The sequence below is a fragment of the Macaca thibetana genome, chromosome X (genome assembly GCF_024542745.1).
Source record: "Macaca thibetana thibetana isolate TM-01 chromosome X, ASM2454274v1, whole genome shotgun sequence".
In the NCBI taxonomy this organism is placed as follows: domain Eukaryota; kingdom Metazoa; phylum Chordata; class Mammalia; order Primates; family Cercopithecidae; genus Macaca; species Macaca thibetana.
The window spans coordinates 5590991-5611826 of record NC_065598.1 but is presented as its reverse complement, the minus strand read 5'-3'; the positions used below and the strand labels follow the sequence as shown (position 1 = coordinate 5611826).

Genomic DNA, 20836 nt, shown 5'->3' with positions numbered 1-20836 from the left:
ACATATACATGATATGTACTCACAAAAAAATAAATAAAGACACCTCAGTGGGATTGGGGTTTCTGGACTTAGGGTGGACAACATCTGCATTTAGAATTGTGTAGAGTAAAGGTTTTGATTTATTTATTATACCTCTGTTTTCTTTAAAAAACCTGCATGTGTAGGTAGGAATTTTGCCAGAGGTGGGAATGTGAGAGTCACTGGTTTGCAGTATAGAGCATTCTATACTGAGAGATTTATTTTTATGTCAAAAAGAAAGTGAAGAATCTGACAGATTAGAATCTTCGTGTTATTTTTATTTAAAAACCTTGGAAGTCTCAATATCAATTAATATTGACTGCTATTTACTACCATTTTTGGCCAAAAACACATTTCATTTTAATGAATTTTGTCTTGTTTGAATGTTCATAAGGCTTCGGAGGTAGTTTTAGGAGATAGTTGCCTTTGATTCCTGAGGTATATTATTGGGTCGATCCTGATTCTGTCTCTTGACTTTGCAACTCTTTCCTTCCTGAATGCTGTTTAAAAGAGCCTTCCTTTTATGACTCTTTTCTTCCATCCTTTTCTTCCTTCCCATGCTAATGTGAGACACAGAGGTTTTTATGAGAAGCCTGTTGTCTGTATGCTGGATCTTGGGAGCCTTGGTTATTTCCTAGAGATGGAAGGTCTGATCTCAGTTTAGTTCTGACCCCAGGACAAGAAGCCTCTGGGGAGTAACTGACTCACTGGGATAGAGCCTGTTTTCACAAATTAATATTCCTGTCTGGGGAAGGCAGAGGAAACATTTTGGGGAGTGGGTGGAGCTGATGAGGTTCAAGCCTGAGGATGGAGCTTGTCTTTCCTGGGAGCTTGTACAGTGTCATACTCAGGAAATAAGCTTTGTGGGAAAGGTGATGTTTAGTAACCTAGAGCCGTATGCCTTGTAAGGCCCTCACCTTGTCATTCTGCACTGTCAGAAGCACATGAGGGAAGAGTGTAGGCTGTCAGAGTGAGCATCACACTGAAATAGGAACTTCTCAGATAGAGCCGTCTTCCTAAAACGAAGTAACCTTAGTAAATAGGATCTATGCTACAGAAAATAGAGTACTCTAGCCAGGGTTGTGGAAGACGGAGCTGATCCTGGGGTCACAGGTAGTGTCTTGGGAAACGTTCTGAAGACACTCAGCTTTCTGGATATTGTATAGTTCATTAGTAGAGGTATGAGCAGTGGTTATGAAGCTCCTTATGAAAGAGACATAGAGATATACCCAGCAGTATTACTAGAGATGGTTCTGGTTCCTGTTTTGCACCTGGGAGTACACACTTATTCTTGTCCACATTAACCTCCAGCTGTCCACATGATCAACCATCTGCAGACCCACTGCCAGATGAGGGTCGTGTCAGGTCAGAAGTACTAACTCCAGGTCAAACCGTGCTATTTAGAAATTGAGTGTTTTTTTCTTACTCAAACTGACAGTTTTCCTTTGTAGAAGAACTCACTCAGCTTCCACTCTGGGTTAAATATTACCTTTACGTGATCAGTATTATCTCTGCCCACCAGATACAGCTACGAGAAAGCCTTTTACAGGAAATGGGGTTAAAAGTGACTGGGTATCTAGAATTCTCTATTTTGTTTGCTAAATTGCAGGCAAATATATTCCCAGAACTAGTTCTGATACCTTTTCAGAAATAGGCTTATTTGACATTGGCTGAAAGTAATATTCTAACACTTTACTGCTATGTCAATGAGTGATAAGTTTCTGTTCATCATGAAATTCCTGCAGGCAAAAACCATAGGGACTACATCATGAAGCCTATGAGAATTTTATGGTGGAAACATGAGTGGAGCAGGTGGTGGAAGTAGCTCATCTCCTGTGGATGTGGTACCCACAGGAGATGAGCTAAGGAGAATGCCCTGAAACCTTACCTTGCCAATTTTCTGCCTTCTGTGTCCTGGTTCCATCTGGTTTCTTTGTGTCTCTTTTCTTCCTTTTAATTTAATAGCATTTGCTGAAGACCTTCTGTCTTCCAAGTTCAAGTATTAGTCATCTCTGGGCTTTGCCCTTAGATACTCATCATAGTCCAGCAATGAATGTAAGCATTGAGGAAGTAATGGTGACATAATGTGAATGTTTAGTCTGGTATCATCTTCCTCACTCTTTGTAAATCTTGGTGGTCTTAATTCTTGAATGTCAATGCTTACCTCTTCTATGTTGTCTTTACAGAAGTCCTCTGGCCTAGCTCTCTCTACATGTCTAAAATTGTAGAAGTGTCTTCTAGGCACTCCATTCCAAAGTCCATTCTGCAGAAGTCCACCATCCTACAGAAGGAGCAGGTGGGAGGCAATGGACCACAGCCTGGCTTCATGGTAGCAGTTGAAAAGCAATGGAGCACAGACTGGCTTAATTGTAGCAATTGAAAGGCAAGCTTCATCTCATTAGCTGGAGTGTTTACTACTTGAGGATGGGAACTTGATTGGTGTATCTTTACATTTTATCAAAATGGGTTTCACCGTGGAAGCATTCAGTGGTACCTCAGTGAATAATTGTAATTAGCTAGGATTTATTTGGGGAATACTTATTGTTCTAAATTTATATGTATTTACATATGCCTACTGTATTAGTCTTTTTTCACACTGCCGATAAAGACATACCGGAGACTGGGTAATTTATAAAGAAAAAGGTTTAATGGACTCACAGTTCCATGTGGTTGGGGAGGCTTCACAATTATGGCAAAAGGCATGGTAAGAACAAAGGCACGTCTTACGTGGCGGAAGGCAAAAATAGAGAGCTTGTTCAGGAGAACTCCTCATTATAAAACCATCAAATCTGCTGGGCACAGTGGCTGACGCCTGTAATCCCAGCACTTTGGGAGGCCGAGGCGGGCGGATCACAAGGTCAGGAGATCGAGACCATCCTGGCTAACTCGGTGAAACCCCGTCTCTACTAAAAAATAGAAAAAATTAGCCGGGCGTGGTGGCGGGCGCCTGTAGTCCCAGCTACTCCGGAGGCTGAGGCAGGAGAATGGCGTGAACCCGGGAGGCGGAGGTTGCAGTGAGCCGAGATCGCACCACTGCACTCCAGGCTGGGTGACAGAGCAAGACTCCGTCTCAAAAAAAAAAAACCAAAAAAAAAAAAAACCCAAAAAAACCCATCAAATCTCGTGAGACTTACTATCACAAGAACAGTATGGGGGAAACTGCCCCCATGTTTCAGTTATCTCCCACAGGGTCCCTCTCCCTACACATGGGAATTATGGGAGCTACAATTCAAGATGAGATTTGTGTGGGAACACAGCCAAACCATATCAGATACATATGCATATCTTTATGTAAGGTATCTTTATGTAAGGTATGTGAATATAGGTGTGTATATTCACATTCTCTTGTACTTTCTCAAACACAAACCATAGCATGTGCATAGCATGAGATATAACTCAATATCCTTGAGTTACATCTGCTACTCTGCCCATTTTACACATAAGAGATGGAGGCATTGATGGTTGTATTAGGGTTCTCTAGAGGGACAGAACTAACAGTACATATAGGTATATAAAGGGGAGTTTATTAAGTAGTATTTATTCACATGATCACAAGGTCCCACAACAGGCCATCTGCAAGCTGAGGAGCAAGGAAGCCAGTCCGAGTCCCAAAGCTGAAGAACTTGGAGTCTGATGTTCGAGGGTAGGAAGCATCCAGCATGGGAGAAAGATGTAGACTTGGAGACTAAGCCAGTCTAGTCTTTTCACATTTTTCTGTCTACTTTATATTCGCTGGCAGCTGATTAGACAGTGCCCACCCAGATTAAGGGTGGGTCTGCCTTCCCCAGCCCATTGACTCAAATGTTAATCTCCTTTGGCAACACCCTCAGAGACACACCCAGGATCAATACTTTGCATCCTTCAATCCAGTCAAGTTGACACTCAGCATTAACCATCACAATGGTGAACAGCCTTCTCTGGTTGCTGATGGAGTTGAAGTGAGAGCCAGGATTTGAATCATAGTCAAAACTACACAAAACTTCTGCCCCACACTACCTCCCAGATACATAATGCACACATGAGTAGGTGCTTTTGTGCCTGTTATAGTGCATTTGAGCCTGTTGTTCTTCACTTTGCTCCTGTTATAGGACCATCTCTCTGAAAACAGATGATCAGCATCATACTCTACAGGTAGTATTGATTATCTGTAGCATAAAAGCATGGAACATGGGATTTTCAGGGAATGGAGTAGGAAAAATTCCTGAACCTAATCAGTTTAATAGTTTGATATTTTACTTGGTTCATTTGAATATATATGTGTATACACACACGCATGAAATTACATGAATAAAGTAAGTTGTAGTGTATTGTATCTGTATAAATCTCTCTAACCTCCAAAAATGTATATATCCAAACTAATTATTTGTCAATCTCTCCGTCTTTCTCCCTCTCTCTCTTTACACGTATTTATATATGAAATATTTCTCCAGACTAACCAACTGAAATATTAAGCTCCTATCTATGTTTTATATTTCTGCAAATAACCAACCAAAATATTAAAGCAATTAAGCTCCTAAATATTTCATGTATCTATTATACCTATATTATTTCTCCAAACTAAACAACTGAAATATTAAGTTTCTATGTTTTATATATATATAAAAATATTTCTCCAAATAACCAAGCAAAATATTGAGCTATTAAGCTCCTATGAATGTTTTATATTATTCTATATGTATAGAATAATGTATTTTATATATTTTATATTTTATAGTCTATATATAGAATATATTTTATATTCTATATTATATAGTAATATATTTTATTTATATTTTATTTTTATAATATATTTTTAAATATATTTGTATGTTTTTTATATATAGAATAATATATTTTATATTATTCTCCCTCTCTATATATGGCAGATTAGTTTGAAGATATCTATACATATAATATATTAAAATTTATTTTAGGCCAAGTGTGGTGGCTCACGCCTGTAATCCCAGCACTCTGGGAGGCCAAGGTGGGCGAATAATGAGGTCAGGAGTTCAAGACCAGCCTGGCCAATATAGTAAAACTCTGTCTCTACTAAAAATACAAAAAATTATCTGGACATGGTGGCGCATGCTTGTAGTCCTGGCTACTCAGAAGGCTGAGGCAAGAGAATCGCTTGAACCCGGGAGGCGGAAGTTGTAGTGAGCCGAGATCTCACCACTGCACTCCAGCCTAGGTGACAGAGTGAGATTCTATCTCAAAAAAATTATTTTCTAGATATAATTTTATGTATAATAAGTTCAAGTACAAACTCATGAAATAGCTCCACTTATATATGAGGAGAATGAAGATTATTTGTACAGTACAATTAGTACAGTGAATTCTGGGAAAAAGTCAGTAAATACTCATTTCAAATCCTCATGTACAATTCAAGTAAAGAAAAATATGCTGGCATTTTTATATCCTGCTAATAAAGGTTATCTGGTGTTGGAAAACATATTTTATTTTTACATGTACTTAGTAGGTGTATGTATTTGTGGGTACATGAGATATTTTGATATAAACATATGTGTAATAATCACATTTGAATAAATGGAGTATACATCACCTGAAGCATTTATTATTTCTTTGTGTTACAGACTTTCCAATTATACTTTTAGTTCTTTAAAAATATGCAGTAAATTAATGTTCACGGCAGACACCCTGTTGTGCTATCAAATACTACATCTTATTCATTCTGTCTATATTTTTGTGTCCATTAACCATCCCCACTTCTCTCTCCCTCCCATTACGCTTCCCAGCCGCTGGTAGCCATCATTCTACTCTCTAGCTCCCTGACTGCAACTGGAAGAAATATTTGTAAAGGATAGGCTGGAAGGCTACATTGACTCTCACTGTTTCTGGCACACTAAACCTTGCCATTTTCTGCAGTACGGATTGTCTAGCTTCAGTTATGCCTTGCTACTTCAGTGAAGGACTTTCTGTTCCCACTGGGCTCCTATACTGAGTTTGCTTTGGAGATAATAGTCTGATATGCTAGAGCGTCGTAGTGGTGAAAGCAACTTAAGAGGTCGCTGGCACAAGCCCTCATTTTGCAGTGGAGGGAGTTGGTGGTGAGGGCACTAAATGATGGGCCAGAGAGCACTTGGCTAATTAGTGACCAGGGCTATAGCAGGCTCAGGTGCCATGACTGTGCTTGCCATGGCTGGCGGGATCCCAGGCCTTTTCTGTGTAATATGTGGGTGGATGGTCTGTTGCCTTGGACTTGTTGCATAATCATGGAGAAAATAGTGTATATTTTCCCTTCAATTTTTAAATCCAAGATAGTTTGATAGCACATGGGAAAATAAAGTCATTGGGTAAAACTTATACAGATGAGAATCTTTTGATTAAATTTTCATTGTAAAATAATCATAGTCATAAAAAGTGTATCAAAACGTGTATATGGATATTCATTTTAAAGAGTGAAAAATAATCAGATACGTGGTATTGTACCTATTGACAGACAAGGAAAATGAACATTCCCACTGTTTTTATATACCAATGTGAGTTGCTTCCCTCTCTCCTACCTCTCAGTGAAATCTACTTCCCCAAGATTCATAATGCAAGGTTTTCATAATGCCCTTGCTGTATATTTCAGGGCAAACATAGCTCTGAGCAATATATTGTTTAGTTTTACTATTATGTAAATAAAATCACACTTTTTGTAGTCTTCTGTGACTTGCCTTTTATGTTTGAGATTTTCCTATTTTCCTCCATATATCTGTATTTTATTTATTTTTGACTGTTTTGTGAAGCCTTCTGTTTTAATATGCCAACATTTATTCATTATCCTATTTATGGATATCTGGATTGTGGCAATATTTTTTGCAATTATAATTGGGGCTTATTTATCCTCAGCAAACTAACACAGGAACAGATACTCAAACACTGCACGTTCTCACTTGTAAGTGGGAGCTGAATGATGAGAACACATGTGTACACATGGGGGTGGGAAACAACACACACTCAGAACTGTCTGGGGATGCCTGGAGGGGAGAGCATCAGGAAGAATAGCTAATGGATGCTGGGCTTAATACCTAGGTGATGGGTTGATTTGTGCAGCAAACACCATGGCACATGTTTACCTGTGTAACAAACCTGCATATCCTGCACATGTACCCTGGAACTTAAAAGTTGAAGAAAAAAATATGGGGCTGCAGTGGACATTTCTGTGCATATTTCCTGATGCACGGGAGTTCTAGTTTCTCCACATCGTTGCTCAGTACTTGGCCTCATTGTTTGTTTGTATTTTTATTGATCCTATTGTGATTTCATCTGCATTTCACCAATAATGAATGACATTGAGCCTCTTGTCCTACGTTGAGATTATCTGTAGATTTGAGGACTCCTTCCTGGATGTGGATTTATGGTGGAGGAACCAACAAAGATGGCTTTGAGTGTAGTCTGAATTACTAGAAAAGTAATGATCTAGTTATCCAAATATGAAACAAAAGCATGGAAACAGTTTGGGGATCGGAGAATGAGAGTTTTAGGAGCACCATATGATGTCTATCTGACTATATTCTTGAAGAGAAGATAGTGGTGGCGCTACAGGCATGGTGGCACACACCATGTTGTCAGCTGGCACTACAGGTGTATACCTCCACGACCTTCAGGATATATGACTTCGAGTTCGGTGAGAGAGATGAACACAAAGCCTAGAGAGATCTGCAAATTATTTGATTTAAATTTAGAAATTGTGTTTGGAAAACATTTAATTTGACTCAGAAAATCAAGCATTAATGAGCTTTTATTATTTGCCAGTCCTTGTGCTAGCTTTAGATATGCAGAAGATGAATAAGAAGAAAACAAGCAGCACAGGTAGGGATAGATACCTTCATGAGAATGTAAGCTTCTAGTGGTCGGGAACTCCTTCTTTACTCCATTATGTACCCTTAGCTAGCATAGTGATCTTTACGGGATACTTCTATGGTCTGAAGACTTGTGTCTTTCCAGAATCCACATGTTGACATTGTAACCCCAAAGTGATGGTGCTAAGAGGTAGGACCTTTGGAGCTGATGAGATCATGAGGGTGGATGTCCCAGAATGGCATTAATGACATTTTAAAAGATACCACAGGGAAATTCCTTGCCCTTTCCCCCTTTTCCAAAGTTATAAGGAAGATACAGCACTCTAGGAAGCAGGCCCTCACCATACACTGAATCTGCCATGCCTTGATCTTGTATTTCCAGCCTCCAGAACTGTGAGCAATGAATATCTGTGGTTTATAAGCCCCCCAGGCTATGGTATTTTGTTACAGCAGCCTGAATGGACTAAGCCAACTTCTAAGTTTTGGTGTTGTCTTATTTCTTTGGTCAGTATAGGATCTTTCTGTCTACATAGTTTGCTCTAGAAAGATGTATGCTCTATTCCTAATGCTATCTTTGTCTTTCCTATCTATGGAATATCCTCCTATCCAATTGGTCTTGACTGGGCGACATATAAGCCATTAACTCTTTACCCTTGGGTTTAGTTTGGGTTCTGCTAAGCCCCCTGCTGAAAATTCTGGTTTCTACAGTTATGGCTCATGCATGTTCCTGACTCATTAAACTTCAGTGGAAGAACAGAAATGGTGAGGGAGGTGATGGAGTTGACACTTTGAGCTGCCATATGGTGAAAGACTGTCTTGAAGATAGTACATTTGGCATCTTTTTTTTTTTTTTTTTTTTTTTTTAAGAGACGGGGTCTTGCTAGTTTGCCCAGGCTAAACTCAAACTCCTGAGTTCAAATGATGCTCCTGGCTCAGCCTCCTGATTGCCTGGCAATACAGGCATGTGCCACCATGCCTGGCCGCATTTTTACTCTCCCATTGCTTAATATATAGTAAAGATAATGGTTCACAATGGTAAATTTTGTGTGTGTGTGTATACCAGTAACATTTTATTTATTTATTTTTACCTTGAACATATTCAGTATTTATTTGACAATTTTTTTAAATTTCAACTTTTTTTTTTTTGATTCATGGGATATATGTGCAGGGTTTTTTACCTGACTGTATTGGATGGTGCTGAGGTTTGAGGTACAGTTGATTCTGTCACACAGGTATGGAGTGCAGCACCCAACAGGTAGTTTTTCTACCTTTTCCCCCTCCCTCTCCCCACTGTAGTAGTCCCGAGTTTCTGTTATTGCTTTATGTCCATGAGTACCCAATGTTTAGTTCCCACTTCTAAGTAGGAGCATGTGGTACTTGATTTTCTGTTTCTGCACTAATTTGCTCAAAATAATGGCTTCCAGCTGCATTCATGTTGCTGCAAAGGACATGATTTCATTTGTTTTTATGGCTGCATAGTAATCCATGGTATATATGCATCACATTTTCTTTATTCAATTCACCGTTGATGGACTCTCAGATTGATTCCATGTCTTTGCTATTGTGAATAGTGCTGTGATGAGCATACATGTCCATGTGTCTTTTTGGTAGAACAATTTATTTTCCTTTGTGTGTATACCCAGTAATGGGATTGCTAGGTCGAATGGTAGTTCCTCTTTTAAGTTCCTTGAGAAATCTCCATACTGCTTTACACAATGGCTGAACTAATTGATGTTCTTACCAACAGTATATATAGCCTTCTCTTTTCTCTGCAGCCTCAACAGCATCTGTTGTTTTTTGATGTTTTATGGATAGCCATTCTGACTAGTGTGAGATGGTATCTCATTGTGGTTTTGATTTGCATTTCTTTGGTGAAAAATGGTGGACTTTTAAATGGGATTTGATTTTTAGATTTAATAGAAACTGCATAGGTGACTGTGCAAAGAACTCTTAAGATTTGACAAAAACCAAATTAGATTGTAATCTCCTTTGTGTAGGAGAGGAAATAAAGACCAGAATATTAAAGTATCTACATGTACAAAAATAGACAAACTGGCAGATTGCTGGTGTTGGATGGATGTTGAGCAGGGATGGAGGACGTGTGTGTGCATGAATGCATGGCCATGTGTGGAGAGTGGTCGTTCTTGTTGGTATCAGCTTAGAGCTTTGGGCTTCAGAACAAAAGATAAGCCACATCCCACTCAGGTACCCTAAAATGTTGTCTTCACTAGACACAAAAGAAAAGGGAAGCCAGAGATGTATGTAGCTTGTGCAGAGTTTTGGGAAAAGCTCTTCTAGACTTTCTTAGTGAGCGGTATAGAAGGATTATTGTACAAGCCCAGTAATTTGGGCAAGGATCAGCTTCTGTTGCTTTTGTTTTCTGGATGCTCCATAATGAATGTGAGATGGAAGCGGATGTCTCAAGTGCTTCTTGTTCTCAGAAACCTCCTGGCAGCAGACATCTCAGTGGGCCCAGATGTTCAGCGTGGCTGGAAGTAAAACACAGGGAAGGGTGCTCTTTGTCAGTTATCCTATTTTTTTTTAATGCATCTACAAAGCTTCCTGTTTTCTAATATATTACAAGCCTTTGAAAGACAAGGCCATAAACACTCAGGAGATGTGATTTTATTCATTTTAAGGTCAAAATACCAAAATACCTGTTATCAGGGCTCACCTTAATTAAATATGTATCTTAAAATTAAACCAATCTCAATTTAAGGAATGCATACTTAGGGGAGAAATGTATTACAATTTTTATTCTGAACACTTTAAATTCTGATAGGCCTAATAGTGCGAGCCTTGCCTTAATTGCAACCTGAGTCAGAATAACTGCCCTGCAGAGAATCATTTAAAATACCCAATCAAGTTATAAATCAGTCAAAATGCCATTCTGAGATATTATTTTATGCAGTCTTCGCAGAGAATAAATGCTATATAGCCCTTCTTCACTCCCAAAGTATATGTATATATTTAATGAAGTTAGTTTTCACCTTTTTATTAACATTTTTTATCCATTAAAAATTTTAGAATTCATTTTGTAGTATATCCTCTTTATCTTAGGAATATTAAAAATCTACCTATTTATGAATAACTATCAATAACCACATTTCATCCTTTGTGAAATCCTTTTCAGTTTTTGAAACTCACATGGGAGATCTTTTATTATTTTGCCCACAAGGGTATAGGTTGGTTAAATTTACAGTGATTCTTTAATGATGATAATGTACATTTGATTGATATCAGTAAGAAATATTGATATCTTCAATATCAACATTGCTTGTAATGCTAGAAATTTACAAGTTGCCAATTTTTTGAATGTAACTATGTTTACACACACAGACAACGTACATGACAGCACTAGTTATATTCGCTAAATATACCTACTGATACTTAATCATTTACACAGCCACTATAATTTTATACTTGATGGCTTAAACCAGTAATTCTCACTTGAGGGTGGTTTTGGCCCCCGGGCTATCTAGCACTATCTAGAGACATTTTCCATAGTTAAAACTGGGTAGGAGGTGCCACTTTCGTCCAGTGAGTAGAGGTCAGGGATACTGCAAAATACTTGGGCTTTAGATTATAGTAATTTTGTGCAAATTAGCCAAATTTCAAAAAACGAGGGAGTAAAAAAAGATAGCTCTCAACCTGTGAATATTGTGAATGCCCGATCTAGAACTAGTAAGTGGACAGATGCCCTTGGGCCCGTCTTCTTAGCTTGCTGCTGCTTCATAATCGCTCACTGCCCATCAGGACCTTGTGGGATGCAGATTTAGACAGAGGAGGGATTTGATCATACAGCTGGTTCAGTCATAACCAATATGTGGCTCATAGTCTCATTCACATTGAGTTTGAGACTTTTAAGACGTGGGCTGGAATTCCTCATGGAACTAACTTTATATACCTTGGAAGAAGTCTACCCACTGAATTCTACATTTATTGAGCTCTGTGTTTCAGGGACTATGCAATACCTTGAGGATACATACTATCTCATTTTGTCCCAAGTAGCTTTTAAATACTTGGGATTAAATGAGATAGTATGTAAAACCAAATACTTTACAGCTACGTGGGACTAAGTGTGATAGCATGTAAAATCGCAAATAGTAGACTGGTAAAGTGAGTCCTAAAGAATTTGAATGACCTGCTGTCAGCCTACTCAGCACTAACAGTGAGTTGATAGCACCTTGTGTCTCTGTACCCAGGAATCTTTTGGGCAGGTCTGTGTTGAACATTGCAGCATGTTGTATATGTTGACTGGGCATCTTCTGTGCTCTTCAACTTTTGCCTGTAGGCTCCCTTCCTGCTCTGCACAGCTCCATGAACCAGGTGGAACACACCATTTTACCTTTTTGCAGTCTGCAGAGGTTGACTTGCTTCCCTCAGCTCACAGAGGTAGCATCCCAGGACTCAGGTTCATCTGAATTACAAGTTGATGGCCTCACTGCTCACAATAGCAAAGACATGGAATCAACCTAAAGGCCCATCAGTGGTAGACTGGATAAAGAAAATATGGTTCATATATGCCATAGAATACTATGTAGTGATAAAAAAGAACGAGATTATGTGCTTTGCAGGAACATGGATGGAAGCAGAGACTATTATCCTTAGCAAACTAATGCAGGAAAAGTAAACCACATACTGCATATTCCCTCTTACAAGTGGGAGCTAAAGATGAGAACTCATGAACACAAAGAAGGAAACAATAGAAAAAGCAGCATATTGGAGGGTGGGCAGTGGGAGGAGGTAGAGGATTAGGAAAAATATTTATTGGGTACTAGGCCTAGTACCTGGGTGATGAAATAATCAGTACAACTGACCCCTGTGACAAAAGTTTACCTGTATGGCAAACTTGCACAGCTACCCCTGAAGCCAAAATAAAAGTTAAAAAAAAAAGTTGATGATTTCACCTGTTCTCTTGGGGAAGGCTCTGAAAGTAACAGCTACCTCTAGTTAAAAATCTTTCAGGAAAGAATCAACCAAACACAACATCACCTCTTTGTTTTTCTTGTCTGTCTCTTAATTATTCAGAAATGGGATTGCTGTATGGCAGACATCCAAATGTCTACAGTAGAATTCAAAGATAGAAGCAAACACCTAAATCAGCCATTTGGTGAGATGCTATTTGTCACTTTCAAAGTTACAATCCAGATTTTCAGTGAATATTCATCCATCTCTGGTGAACTTTTCCCAGGATGGCATGTACTATGGAATTTCCCCCTGTTGGTATTATTGTTCTGTGACAGATCCAGCTCCAATATGTTTTATTTTAAAAAACAGCCATGTGATGTATTCTGTTCATCTGATTACTTAAATGAAACAGATAATTATTTTCTGATGCAAATGCTCTGAATAACCCACAAAATCCTTAGAAACACATATGTGTACTTTGAGATGAAGAACTCTCTAAAGGCACCCTCCTTGTGACACCTAGTGAAATGTTTTCCGTTATTAGGGGGTCATTTAACATACTGTCTATTGCTGCACAGCATTCTTTTATTGTCACAGGAGCAGCGATTTCTCTAGGGATAGTCATATTATCCATGTAGAGACAAACTGAGGTGGTTACCCTTTAAAAGTTGACTCCAGGCTCACTGGGAAAGTAACTCAAATGTAGCCTCAGCTTTTTAAATGGGCTAAAGAGTGAAGAGGATACCCTCTAAGGCATGCAATGGATTACTGGAAAGTCAGGATGATCGTATCAACACTTTTAATTATGAATGAAGTCTTCAGGAGACTAGCACTACAGCATGTATTTGAAATGCACCATCTTGTATAGTTTTTTTACAAGGAAGCTGAGATTCAGAGCAGTGAAGTATGTAGCCTAAATATATATGCACTTGACCAGACCAAGGAGAATTTGTGTCCAAAGTCTACACTCTTTTCATTTGATGATGTTCCCTTTGTGACCTGATAAATATCCACATCATGATGCCAGATTGACTTGGATGCATACTTCCATTTTCCTCCTACTGGAAAACTTTCAGAGCTCCATGCATGTCTCCTTAGGAAAATGTGACAGTTTCCTTAAACATTTGAGAAACAGTGTTTTGGAAGTACCCATGTATTGATAACCAGTCTGGTAAACAATAGCAAAACTGGGAGGTGTCGTTACCATAATCTGCATAACCTGTATAACTCTTGAACATCTGTTTGTTCATTCAACACAGATTTGTTTAATGTTTTCTAAATGTCAGGCATTGTTCATGGTGATAGGATGTACAGCAGGAATTAAGACAAGTGGTGGCTGCTAGGCGTGGTGACTCATGTCCGTAATCCCAACACTTTGAAAGGTTGAGGGGGAGGATCCCTTGAGGCCAGCCTGGACAACATAGGGAGACCCGACGTCTACAAAAAAATCCAATGAATTAGCCGGACATAGTGGTGCATACCTGTAGTCCCAGCTACTCGGGAGGGTGAGGCAGGAGGATGGGTTGAGCCCAGGAGTTGGAGGCTGCAGTGAACTATGATAGCACTACTGCATTGTATCTTGGGCAATATAGCAAGACACCATCTCTGGAAAAAAAAAAAACAAATAAAGACAGGTGATGTTCTTGCTCTTGCCTACTATGTGGAGATGGCACTATACACATTCCTATACAAATAAATAGGAATTTCTTAGAGAGATGTTGTGGATTTCATGGAAGAGCCAGCCAGTGTTCTAGGTGGTCATTGTATGGCTTCATTATTCTTGTCTGCTTTCTTCCTCTTTTAGGCTGCCTTGGAGTTTTCATGAGAAATTGTCCCTGGAGGTGTTAGATGGTCACAGCTTCCTTGGAGCATTGCAGTTGCTGGAATCCAGTTTCAGGATTAAGGGAGGGCTGCCCCCTTGCAATGGGCTGCCAAGAAAACCGCTGTGCTTGTTCTTAACCTCAGGCTCTGTCTGTGATCAGTCTGAGAGTCTCTCCCAGGTCTTCTGCTCCCTGGAAAGCCCCATCTCTCTGCAGGCTCGCCTCTGGGCTTTGTCTCCTTGGAGCCACATCACTGGGACAGCTGCGGATGTGGATGCAGATTTGAACCATGTCGCGGCCCCAGGGACTGTTATGGCTTCCTCTGTTGTTCACCCCAGTCTGCGTCATGTTAAACTCCAATGTCCTCCTGTGGATAACTGCTCTTGCCATCAAATTCACGCTCATTGACAGCCAAGCACAGTATCCAGTTGTCAACACAAATTATGGCAAAATCCGGGGCCTAAAAACACCGTTACCCAGTGAGATCTTGGGTCCAGTGGAACAGTACTTAGGGGTCCCCTATGCCTCACCCCCCACTGGAGAGAGGCGGTTTCAGCCCCCAGAACCCCCATCCTCCTGGACTGGCATCCGAAATACTACTCAGTTTGCTGCTGTGTGCCCTCAGCACCTGGATGAGAGATCCTTATTGCATGACATGCTGCCCATCTGGTTTACTGCCAATTTGGATACTTTGATGACCTATGTTCAAGATCAAAATGAAGACTGCCTTTACTTAAACATCTACGTGCCCACGGAAGATGGTGAGTACCTCATTGGAACAGAAAACAATACCTCTTGGGCAGTGTGTAGAGACATTTGCCAGGAGGGTTTTATAGTGTCTCGTGCATGATCTTTTCTATAACCTGTTTATTTTAATTTATTTTTCATATTACAAATGCAGTTCTTGCAACAACTTATCACGTGTTCCACTTGTATATATTGGGCCATCTACTGGCTAGAGAAAACTATAAAAAATGACTTTAATTATTTTCATATATCGCCTTCTTAACTTTTTATAATGCTTATTTGCAGATGAAAATAAATATGAGCATATAATGTTGCATGTTATACCCGAATCATCTGTAAAGCAATGAGTCTATAGAAAAATAATAGAATTAAGTACACTATTATGTTCCAGTTTGCAAACTGAAAGAGAAAATGGTTCTTTCTGCCTTAATGACTTAAGATATTAGCAACTTTTTTGAGTTTTCAAAGAAAAACTTGATAATGGTTAATATACAAGCAGGGGATAGTTCATACAATGGTTGGATTTCATTGTTTAGAATCCGTTTCCTTAACGTAAATTTGGATGTTCTTTTCTTCCAATATTCGCTGCAATCAAATGGCAAAATGTAGTCAGATGATTCTAGCTACATTAGAGATGAACACGTTTGTATTTTTAAAAATTTCCTTTTTTTAGTAAAAAAACAATGAAAGTCTGTAGACACAATAATATTTAATATGTTAACCTAATGTTAGTAAAACATGAATAGTTTTATGTCTATAGATTTCAAATTCAGATTTCCTAGGAAGAATAACCAGACTAAAGTATGCCACAGTACTATCACATTTCCCAGTTAGCATTTCCATATGCCATATGAGGAGAAAAACAACAGAGAATAAAATATACCTGGAAAGAAAGGAAGAAAGGAAGTTAATTTGTGGGAATGACAGATGTATCTAATGTAGAAACTAGAGTGTGTCCTTTGTATAAAGTTCTTCGTGGAGAGTGTGATAAATTTCTTTTATGGAGAAATTTCTTCTTCCTTTTTTTTTTTTTTAACTTCAATCCCTGGAAAACATTTTTCAGTAAGATTTGGCTGAAAATACTAAATAAACAACGACATTAATCTAATGATCTCCAAAATTGTATTGCATCTATCAGGTTTCTCTTTCTCCATATAAATGCCAGATAGTCTAAGTTAAGAGTGTCATGAAAAACCAGACCAGGGTTGTGTGTCACTGAGATTACAAATTGTCATTGAGATTACAAAGAACAGCCCAGAGCAAGAAATTAAAGGACTGTGCTTCATTATATTAGTGGTTTCTGGCATATTGCCCTTGTCGTTATGGTGACAGACCTCACAATTATCTCATAAAGTCCAGGTCTGAATGTGATTCAAGGAGTTAAACTGACATTTGGACGCTGTACTTCCATGGGGTGCTCTGAGCTGTCTCCGTGCCTAACAGTCCCTCTTTGTGTGTGTGTGAGATGAATAAGAGCTCTCAAAAGCAATTAGGGTTCTCATTTGAGCAGCCACCTGGGTTGATATCTTTCTCATAACGAACTATTCAAACAAAAACCAAAAAGAAAGGAAGACAAAAACGGGGAGAAAAAAACCCGAAAACAGGACAAAGGGTTAAAATTGCTTTCATAATACCTTGGATGTGCTAGAGTCTGGTGATTTTATAGAGCTAGCCTTGGCAACAATGAATGCACTTCAAATAGAAGGCCGCCTCATATAGGAGTTGGACAGATTGAGGCCACCCATGAGAAACAATCAATAGCCTCCCTGACTGCAGAGCCCCGTATGTACAATTGTGTGGCTGGAGACCACAAACAGTGTGGCCGTTTCATTGTGATTCAGTATTGAATTAAAATTCGAGGAATGTAAATATGTGAAAAATGCTATTCAGTGAAAAAGTAATCCAAACCTGATAATAAACCCAGTTCTACTTGTTTCGTTCTTTAGGCGTTTTGAAGCATTATGCCCATATGATCTTGACAAGGGAATCAGAAACCTAATAGTGACTGAAAAAGTAGAAGCGATCTCCCCACTATGTGTAAACCTTAGAATTTTGCTGGTGAGAGTTCAAAGCTACAGCCCTGCATGTTTATACAGTCCACAAATCACAGCCTTTGGGTTAGGAGTTTTTGTTTTTGGTTGCTTGCTTGTTTTCTTAACTCTATCAACCAAGAAGCAGTGCAGGCAGGGCACGGTGGCTCACGCCTGTAATCCCAGCACTTTTGGGAGGCCGAGGCGGGCAGATCATGAGGTCAGGAGATCGAGACCATCCTGGCTAACATGGCGAAACCCCATCTCTACTAAAAATACAAAAATTAGCTGGGCATGGTAGCGCGTGTCTGTAATCCCAGCTACTCGGGAGGCTGAGGCAGGAGAATCGCTTGAACCCAGGAGGCAGAAGTTGCAGTCAGCCAAGATGGCACCATTGCACTCTAGCCTGGCAACATAGCAAGACTCCGTCTCAAAAAAAAAAAAAAAAAAAGTACCAATGCAGAGCTTTAGATATTTAATTATTGGTTATTCACTAAATGAATGAACTCCGCATCCACAACAGCATATTGAAATGTTGACATCATGCTGATTCTCTCCAAAGGCCTTCCCTTAGGCAGTATCTTAATTCAGATCAATGCTTTTATTTAGCAGGATAGACAGCAATATTATTATTTGGAATTTAAAATTCCACTCTGACCAGTGTGATCAAGCCAGAAAGACAAATCTAAACAACAACAACAACAACAACAAATCTACTTTTTTTTGGTTTAGCTTTGTCTTTCTGCCTTGATCAGAATGGCTCAAATTTCTACGTTTCCACTTTCATAAAACGTGTAGGTGTATTAAAAATAAAAAAATAGACTTTATTTTAGGTACATACTTAACCCTTGCATTTAAGAAATAACTTGCATGAGGAAAAGTGTTGGAAATTTCTTCATTGTACAATAGTTTATGAAACATATATATTTTTTTCTTTAGAAAGCAATACTTTTTATAATTAATAAATCAGGTCTTGCTGAAGGTGAGTCTTTTCGTTTAAACTGGCATCATGATCTACTAAACTTAGGCTTGGGTCTTTATAACTATTTCCTATCTTACAAATTTCTTTATTTAAATGTTCATAGGTTATTACTTTCTCTTTGTTGTTAGACGACAGGCTAATTAACTTGAATTGCATATTTAATCTTTTGATAGGTGCTAAAATAAGGTCAAAATCAGTCAAGCCAGTTGGAAGCGCTAGTAGGACACATGGGCCATTGTTGACAAGGAGCAGTTGGAGACCGAATGACGGAATCTGCATGGTGTGTGTGTGTGTGTGTGTGTGACAGAGAGAGAGAGAGCGAGCAGAGAGAGAGTGACTGAGTGACTACTTTGAGGAAGCAATGCAGAATATGGCTTGGTAGCTTGATTAAACACAAATTGTGAAAGTCCAGCTGAGAAGTTCCAGTCTCACATACTAAGTCCACATCAGTTCATACATGAGGGGATGGCACTACGATTCGTGATTCCTCTTGGTCACGAAGGAGACTGAACACAGAAAGATGAGCTATGGAAACATTTCAGGTTTTTAATGAGAACCCATGGTATTATTTAGAAGTGAGGCTAAAAAGTAAGGGAAAAATAAAAGACACATTTTGAAGGAGTTGCTTAGACAAACTGTCGTATTAAATGTAAAGCCTGGAGGAGAAAGAGCCACAAGTGAGTCCAGGTTGCCTTGGGGAATGGACAGAGCCAAGGAAGCACTTCCTGAGTGACCTATACCTGTACTTTCTCTCTGAATCCTTGGACATACATCTTAAGGTCTTATTCTTTTTTTTTGAGACAGAGTCTCATTCTGTCGCCCAGGCTGGAGTGCAGTGGCGTGATCTCGGCTCACTGCAAGCTCCGCCTCCCGGGTTCATGCCATTCTCCTGCCTCAGCCTCCGAGTAGCTGGGACTACAGGCGCCCGCCACCACGCCTGGATAATTTTTTGTATTTTTAGTAGAGACGGGGTTTCACCATGTTAGCCAGGATGGTCTCGATCTCCTGACCTCATGATCCGCCCGCCTCGGCCTCCCAAAGAGCTGGGATTACAGGCGTGAGCCATGGTGCCCAGCCAGGTCTTATTCTTGAAAGATTTCAGGGGCGAGAAGCCCTTCCATTCTCCATCATGGGACTAAAAACACTGGGAAATATAAAGAAAAATGTAAATGAAAGTCATTATTGCCCAGGCGCGGTGGCTCATACCTCTAATCTCTAGGAGGCCGAGGCGGGTGGATCACTTGAGGTCAGGAGTTTCTGACCAGCCTGGCGAATATGGTGAAACCCCGTCTTTACTAAAAATACACAAAATTAGCTGGGTGTGGTGGTACATGCCTGTAATCCCCGCTACTCGGGAGGCTGAGGCAGGAGAATCACTTGAATTGGAGAGGTGGAAGGAGGAGGATGCAGTGAGCCGAGATCGCACCACTGCACTCCAGCCTGGGCGAGAGAGTGAGAATCCCTCTCAAAACAAAACAAAACAAAACAAAACAAAACACCAGGCATTATCATTGTATTTTCATTGTAGCATAATAGCAAATGCCATTATGATTTCTAGAAAAGTGAAATTCTGTTTTTTTTTTTTTGCTAGCAATACAATTGAAAAAGTAAGATATTAAAAAACAACAGATGATTGAATGCAAGGTGTCTCTCATCTTTTTCCCCCAAGATGACACCTGATACTTTGAATACTATGACTTAAGTAAGCTTGCCACGATTACTGATTGAGGACCTATTTGGTGAAAGCCGGGAGCTTTGTGATGAAATATAGACAGACACGACATGGACAATGACCTGTAGGAGTTTGCACAGTTAATAAACCTGCAGGTAGATAATAAGCCACAGCATCCTCGTTAGGGAACAAAGAAAGCTCTGTGACAGCTCAGGGACAAGCTATTTTTTGAGAAAAACTTGATGGAAGCTATAAGTGGTTGAGCTGTGCCATGAAGAATATATGGGCGATGGAAGGGATTCATCTACTAAAGCATCTGACGAATGGAACATTTGAACACACACATCTGTGTAAGCAGCTTGGTGTCAGTTGTTGCTGTTGTTACTACTTGGGCGTTAAGTGTGGCATGGTAACAGAATCTCTGCTTTACCATGTTTCTGGCAGTGCCATATCATAAAAGTTCTTTTTTTTTTCCTTTTAGAAATAGGGTCTCGCTCTGTCATCCAGGCTGAAGTACAGTGGTGCTTCATAGCTCACTGCAGCCTCAACCTCCTGGGCTCAAGGGATACTTCCATCTCAGCTTCCTGAGTAGCTGGTGCACTCCGCCATACCTTTTTAGTTTCTGTAGAGATGGGGTGTCACTATGTTGCTCCAGCTGGTCTTAGACTCAAGTGATCCTCCCACCTCGGCCTCCCAAAATGCTGGGATTACCAGCATAAGCCATTGCACTGGGCCCATAAACTTTTTAATGTTATCCACAGCTGCTGACCCTAACACTTTCTAGGGTAGACAAGCTACCTAAGTTGAAAGGGTGGCAGGAGAACAACAGGGAAAGAAGCTGGAAAGTCAACCGACTTTGCTAGTGCTTT

General features: G+C 39.6%; 1 protein-coding gene across 4 annotated transcripts in view; it reads left to right on the top strand.

Moving 5' to 3' along the window:
* Positions 1-20836, top strand: part of NLGN4X (neuroligin 4 X-linked) — a 353256-nt gene that overhangs the window by 67065 nt on the left and 265355 nt on the right. For all 4 annotated transcript variants that reach the window (XM_050777512.1, XM_050777515.1, XM_050777513.1 and 1 more), the window contains one exon: positions 14521-15297. In XM_050777512.1, the coding sequence (XP_050633469.1) occupies positions 14826-15297 (472 nt within the window). In that variant the 5' untranslated portion in view covers positions 14521-14825. The remainder of the gene's footprint in view (positions 1-14520; positions 15298-20836) is intronic.